The 7279-nt window shown below is 52.2% G+C and overlaps 1 protein-coding gene across 1 annotated transcript in view; it reads right to left on the minus strand.

The window, feature by feature from the left end:
- Window positions 1–465, minus strand: part of BSND (barttin CLCNK type accessory subunit beta) — a 12379-nt gene extending 11914 nt beyond the window's left edge. Inside the window, exon 1 of the mRNA XM_004699641.2 lies at window positions 203–465. Within this exon, the coding sequence (XP_004699698.1) occupies window positions 203–379 (177 nt within the window). The 5' untranslated portion in view covers window positions 380–465. The remainder of the gene's footprint in view (window positions 1–202) is intronic.
- Window positions 466–7279: the final 6814 nt, after the last annotated feature.

Consider the following 7279-nt stretch of genomic DNA (forward strand, 5'->3'; position numbering starts at 1 on the left):
GGTGGATGGATGGATGGATGGATGGATGGATGGATGGATGGATGGATGAAGGGAGAGAGGGAGGCAGGCAGGCAGCAAAGGATGGGGAGATGCTCAGGAGAATAGAGAAGAATGAAAGGATGGCTTGGAGGAAAGGGGTTGCTGAATGGAACATGGGCATGGCCAGCGGCCCTCCTGGCCCCTCCAGCTCTGTCCCTCCTACCTTAGGGTAGCACTGGCACATGCTCCAGACGACGCCCCCGATCAGCATGGCACCACCCATGGCGTAGAAGGTGCCGTAGACCTGGGGCCGGTCGTGACTCATGAGGAAGGTGCCCAGGGCCAGGAGGAAGAGCCCCAGCACAATGAAGCCGATGCGGAAAGTCTTCTCCTCAGCCATGCTGGCCCGGGCACCCCCCGCAGAGGTGGCACACGCAGACTTCTGTAAACACCCCCGCACACCCACACGGGTCCAGGCAGGGCTTTGGGGTCCAGGCAAATGAGGCTTAAAGGGAGAGCCGGATCTCAATGGAGCCGGAGGCGTCACGCTTGACGGAATCCGTGCAGCCACCCACCACTTTCCCTCCTCACCCTCTCACCTTCCCTCTGGGCCCAGCTGGGAGTGTGTGTGGAGGGAGGGAGAGAGGGAGGGCGGGCACAGGAGACGAGAGGGGAGGTTCCTCGGTCTGTGCCCTGGCCAAGGCTCTGACATCACCTCATTTACCTAGTGGGCTGAGCTGAGTGGCCAGGCAGCCCCAGACCTTCCAGCCAGGGGAAGCAGGGCACGCTGGTGCACCCAAAAGACACGGCAGTGCGGCCAGACGACCCCAGGACTCCACAGGCCCGCATCCCAGAGTCCTGAGGAATTCTAGAGTCGTCCTGGTCCCATGCCCATCTGGAACTCAGGCAGAATGCCCCATATTTCCTGGCTGAATTCTACACAAGTGGCGAGGTTCTAAGCTGGCTACAGCATTGACTCGTGTAAGGGGAACCCTGGGAGGCAGGCACTACTCCCCTCACTCAACACATGAGGAGACTGAGGCACAGACAAGGAACTTGCCCAAAGTCTCACAGCTACGAACTGACTGAGCTGAGATCTGAATCCGGACCACCTAGTCCCAGCGGCAGCCCCTGTGCCACACCGCCTACTGTGGGTCGTGAACCCCAGCCATTCCGACTACCTCGGCCTGGAGGACAGGAGAGAACCACCTGCAGAGTTCCCAAGGTCGGATTTTTGAAGAAGTAGATTGCCAGCCTTTCTCTCGTGGGTTCAAATCTCCAGCCTTTGAGCTAGCTGCTGACTACTGATTCTATGTACCACCCGTGCCAAGGCCCAAGAGTCCCGAGCCTTGGCTGCCCGCTGGTCCCCAGTTCTAGCATCAGATTCCTCGCACTTGGTCCTGACTCCTCCGCTGTGAGGAAGTTCATCTTGGTCAAGGGATAAGCCCGTGCCTCAGTTTCCCCCTCTGTCCCGTCTCATACCTTGAGCTCCAGCTACCCTTGCTTGCAATGAGCTGCTCCCAGAAAGCTCCAGTGACTTCGCGCCCCTATGGGCTTGTGGATGGCTGATGGTGGGCACCCTTGCCTCCTAGCCTGGGACACTAAATCCACCTCCTGGCCACCCCATGCACCATGGGAAGAAATGCTCCCTCCATAGTCGGGACCCATGTTTCATCAGCAGATTCATGGGAGCAGATCACCAGGCCTTTCTTCCTAGTCTGTCTTAGTCAGCAAGTGCCTCTGAAACCCGCTGGGCCTCACAGGAGCAGGCAGCCCTCCTCAGACAGACCGGACAGCGGCTCTGCATGAGCTGCCTCCCACACAGAAACTGAGAATGCTACCACAGTGGGGGCTCCTCGCGACGGGAAAGGCTGCCGGGACAGTGAGCATTGAAAGAAAGCGTTCACCTTTGTGCGTTCCACAGGGCTGAAATGCTGACACAGGACTCGTTTCCACTGGCATCGAGTCAACGCCAACTCATAGCGACCCCATAGGACAGGGCACGCTCACAGGTACAGTTAAGAGATAAGAACCCAGGACACACAGAATCCAGGAACAGGAATAGGAGCAAAGGTTCCAGCAGGGGAAGGGGAAAGGTGTTGAGAGGAGGGGAGGAAGGGGCAAGGATGGTGATGATGGACACATAACCCCCCCCCCAAGGGGGACAAACAGCAGAAACGTGGGGGAAAGGAGACAGCAGTGAGTGTAAGATATGAAAATAATAATAATTTATAATTCATTAAGGATACATGAGGGTGGGAGGGTAGGGAAGGGAAGGAAACAGAGGAGTTGATACCAAGGGCTCAATAGAAAGTAAATGTCTTTGAAAATGATGATGGCAACATATGTACAAATGTGCTTGACACAATGGATGAAGGTATGGATTGTGATAAGAGCTGTAAGAGCCCCCAATAAAAGTATTTAATAAAAAGAAAGAAAGAAAGTAAATGTCTAGAAAAGAGTGATGGCAACATATGTACAAACGTGCTTGATACAATTGATGTACAGATTGTTGAAAGAGTTGCAAGAGCCCACAATAAAAGTATCTTTTAATTAAAAGAAAAAAGACAGGGTTGAACCGCCCCTGTGAGTTTCCCACAGGGGAACTCTTGACAAAGATAGAAAGCTTTATCTCCTCCTGAACGGAGTAGGGTTTCAGACTGCTCACCTTGCAGACGGTAGTCCCCTGAGTAATCACTACGCCACCCACCAGGGCTCGCTCCCGACATGTGGGATCAGGGATTTTCCTATGGGTGTTATGGCCTCTCCCGCCCCCCTGCACGACTGGCTTCGTTCCCTAACCAACACCACCCAACCCGGTGGTTTCTCCCACAAACAATTCTTCCAGCTGAGGATCCCCTCGCTCACACCCCCCACCATCAGCCCTGAGACCCACAGTGCGCAGGCGAGTCCCTGCAACAGCCCAGGATGCGGGGAGGAGTTGAGGGCCCCTTTGGCGGCCAGGTGTGATCCCTGGTGACCTGGGAAGCAGCCTCCCATGCAGGTCGAATGAGTTAATGCCCCGCAGCGTGTACACATACAGGTCTCCTCTCCATGCGGTGAGGTGGGATTGGGCTCAGGGAAGTGAAGCCCTGGATGCTGGTTCACCTTGCAGTGACCCTCCGTGAAAAAGGCGGTTGAAGTCCCAAGGGCCATCTCCTCCCCAGCGAGCACGCACGCGTGGTGAGCTCCCAGACACGCAGCAGGAATGTGGGTCTCCCTGCTCTCGCCACCACCCCCTGACTGCTGGCCAGCGCAGGAAGCAACGCCCGCGCGATCAATCGGGGAAGCTCCAAATCGGACTTACCGAAGTGCCCTTATTGGGCTGCAATCCACAAGTTCAGCAGTTTGAAACCACCAGATTCCCCGTGGGAGAAAGACGGGGCTTTCTACTCCTGTAAACAGTGAAAGTCTTGGAAAATCAAAGCATCCATACTACCCTTTTATAGGGTCGCTATGAGTTGGCATTGTCTCGATCTTGAACTTCTTTGTTTTTATCTCACAGGCAAGGAAATTGAGCTCCAATAGGGAGGATCCGGGTCACCCCAAACTGACTGGCACCCAGGCGCCTCCAGGCCCAGTGTAGACAGACCTGAGAAGCCTTTGTGCGCACTCCTCCCCCCTCACCTATCCTTTCCTCCCCACCACCCGGCTTCCCTTGCCTTGTCCCATGTGAGTCGTTTCTCCTCTGAAAAGGAGGAGTGACAAGAGTCACAAGCGCTGGGGTTTCTACTGCAAAGACGGGTCGAATCCAATGGTGGAATTCAAATAATGTAACAACCAGCTCGCTCCTCTGCTGATCATTTGAAGTATATATATATATATATATTATACTGAAAGGCAGTTTATTATTCCATACAGGTAATAATGAAATAAGAACAATAAAAGAGGGACACAAAACTATACTGTTTCATAAGAGTTTCAAAATAGCAGTAAAAATGTTAACTAATGCCTGACAAAAATAATTTAACTATTAATTTAAGACATTTCCACATTGCTTCTTGAGCATATGGTGCCCTCACATGCAATATTCCTGGCTTCCCCCAGGCATCATCTGCTGTGCGGCTTGTCCTTAGCCATCTTTCCATGGCAGCAGTAGGATCCCATTTCCTTGGAGGTAGGGCAGTTAGACCATACGTACTGTGCTTGATCTATTAGAAACCAGAGTCTTCTCTTCTCTGAACAGCTTATGTTCATCTTTGCAAACCCCTTTTCTGCTTCTGCTGAACTTACAACAGTTGTTCTGACAACTGAACACTTTCACAATTCACTCATCCTCTCTTGTGGGGATTTGGGCTGTACCACAGCTGAAAGGAATCATAATGTGTCTCTCCCTCTGGTGGTTAGGCCCTATTTCCCTCCGTGTTATATGTTTGTTTGCTGAAGTAGTAAACACAAGGGGATAAAAATATAATATTTCATCAAAAGTATAATGAGTTTTCTGAAATGAATAAATACATATTTCAAGCATAGTTTTTATAGCTCTGGATGGAACGAGCATGACTACCGCGGGCTTAGCTGTGGTGCAGATGAACGTTAGAAAGGAATAGGGAAGATGGGACCAGCTATCAGGCATCAAAGACCCAGAACAAAAACTCATATCGTTGTGAATGAGAGGGAGTGTGTAGTGGAGACCCAAAGCCCATCTGTAGGCAATTGAACATCCCCTTACAGAAGGGTCGCAGGGAGGAGACGAGCCAGTCAGGGTGCAGTGTAGCACCGATGAAACACAACTCTCCTTTAGTTCTTTAATGTTTCCTCCCCTCCCCACTATCATGACCCCAATTCTACCTTAAAAATCTGGCTAGACCAGAGCATGTACATGGGTACAGATCAGAGCTGGAAACACAGGGAATCCAGGACAGATAAACCCCTCAGGACCCATAATGAGAGTAGCCATACCAAGAGCATAAGGGGAAGTTGGGGGGAGGAAGGGGGAACCAATCACAATGATCAATCTACCTATAACCCCCTCTCAGGGGGATGGACAACAGAAAGGTGGGTAAAAGGAGACATCGGTCAGTGTAACACATGAAAAAATAATAATAATTTATAAATTATGAGGGAGGGAGGATGGGAAAGGGAGTGGGGGAAATGAGGAGCTGATGCCAAGGAGTCAAGTAGAAAGAAATGTTTTGAAAACAGTGATGGCAACAATTGTACAAATGTGCTTGACACAGTGGATGAAGGTATGGATTGTGATAAGAGTTGTATGAACCCCCAATAAAATGATTTTTAAAAAGAGAAAGAAATCAAACAATGTATTGTACTGGGCAAACCTGCTGCACAAGACCTCTTTAAAGCGTTGAGGAGCCAGGACGTCACTTTGAGGGCTATAGTGTGCCTGACTCACACCAGGATATTTTCAATTGTATCATACGCATTTGAAAGTTAAGACCATGAATAAAGAAGACCGGGAAAGAGTTGGTCAATTTGAATGATGGTGTAGCTGAAGGACATTGAAAGTATCGTGGACTGCCGGAAGGACAAACAAATCAGTGTTAGAAGCGAGGATGGCAAGACCACCTCCTGTACTTTGGACATGTTGTCGGGAGGAAGCAGTCCCCAGAAGAGGACATCACGCGTGGTAGAGTCGGAAGTCAGCGAACAAGAGGAAGAGCCTCTGTGACGGAGACTGAGCTCAACCATCCCCCACTCTGAGCACAGTCGTGTTCTGTTGTGCACGAGGCCGCAGGCAGACGGCACGAACTCAACCGCACCTGCCAACAACCACTGCTACGTTTGCATGACTGAGTTTCCCATAGCACAACTTTTTACACTAGAAGAGACAAAGTAAATATAGTTCCAAATAACAACTGTAAAGATAGTTAATAAGTCAAAAAAGAAGAAGAAAGGAGTAAGGAATGTGAATGTGTGATTTCCACGTTGGGTGGCTGCCCAGCTGCCCACCTTGGAGAGAACCCTGAATACAAGCGGCATTTTAACAACTGATTCACTAGAACTGGACAAAAGATTAGGTATCAGTTCTTGCTGAACCGGTGCGAACCGGCTGAATCCCACTAGTGGAATCCCCCTCCCCATGGAGCAGTGATGAGGACTGACCAGGGGTCGACACGTGTGTTGTTTCCGGTGGCTCCTCTGCCTGCTCACTCCCCTGTCCACTCGCTGACCCCATTTCTGCTGGATCCCCTCCCAGCCCAGGGGGGTGCCTGGGAGTGCGGCCACGAGATTCTGCCACTGTCCAGCAGAGGGTGCGCTGCCCCCTGCATTCCTCAGCATCCGCCTAGTGCCACCATCCAAACAAGATCCCTCAAAGCTCACGGCCATCAGCGCGTGACAACTCACAGCCACCCTTCTGGGCAGGATAGAACTGCCCGCGTGTGTTTCTGCGACTGTTTGCGAGGCGAGAAAGTCTCATCTTTCCAAGTTTCGAACTGCTGACCTTGTTAGCAGCCCAAGGCAAAACCACTCTGCCACCAGGGCTTCTCAGATACAGGACTGGGAGGGGAACTACCACAGCCACTCAAAAGGTGCAGAAACGGAGGCGCCTGGGAGGAAGGTTGGCACCCTAAGGTCCCAGAAACTGCGCGGCAGAGGCAGGATTCAAACCTGGTCACTCTGTGAGCACCTACTAGGTGAAGCTGCTGAGGTGGGAGGGATACTGCTAAGTGTGGGGTCTCGGAGATGGAGGGTACCCGGTCCTACCTCCTAGGACAATCTGGCAGATGCTCTGAGCCACACGTGAGGTTCAGCATGTGCACAGCGCAGAGAGAGGGGTAGACTGAAGGGACGCATTCCCAGAAGGATCCCGGGAAAGTGAGGTGGAGTTCTCCTGACAGCAGGAAAAGCAACCCCGGCGAAGGGGCCGCCGCCTGCGCAAAGGCAGGGAGACACGAACGGACACTGGGCGGCAGATGAAAGTCGATAGGCTAGGCGGACGTCACAACTCCCTTCCTCCCGTCACCCAGTGCCATCTTTGCAGTTAACGTGGCCATGACGCCTGGGCCTGCTGCCCACGAGGTCGGTGGTTGGAAAGAACCAGCCGCTCCTCAGGAGCAAGATGAGTTCACAGAGCCAGTTCTTCCCTGGCCTTATAGGGAGCCATCCACTCCATGGCAGTGCATTTGAAGGGGCTGGACGCAGAAACAGGGGCCTGGGGTGGCCCTACGTGAGTACTTGTGCATGGCTGCGGTCGATGTGGTTGGGCATAGTTATTGACCCGACTCCCGGTGCCCCGTGCGATTTATCAAGTGGAACTGCTCCCGGGAGTTTTCTTGGTCGGGATCATGATAGAAGCAGATCGCCAGGCCTTTCTTCCAAATCCCTAACCTGTTTCCGG

The sequence above is a fragment of the Echinops telfairi genome, unplaced genomic scaffold (assembly GCF_000313985.2).
Source record: "Echinops telfairi isolate 266 unplaced genomic scaffold, ASM31398v2 ScPeMD7_443;HRSCAF=831, whole genome shotgun sequence".
NCBI lineage: Eukaryota > Metazoa > Chordata > Mammalia > Afrosoricida > Tenrecidae > Echinops > Echinops telfairi.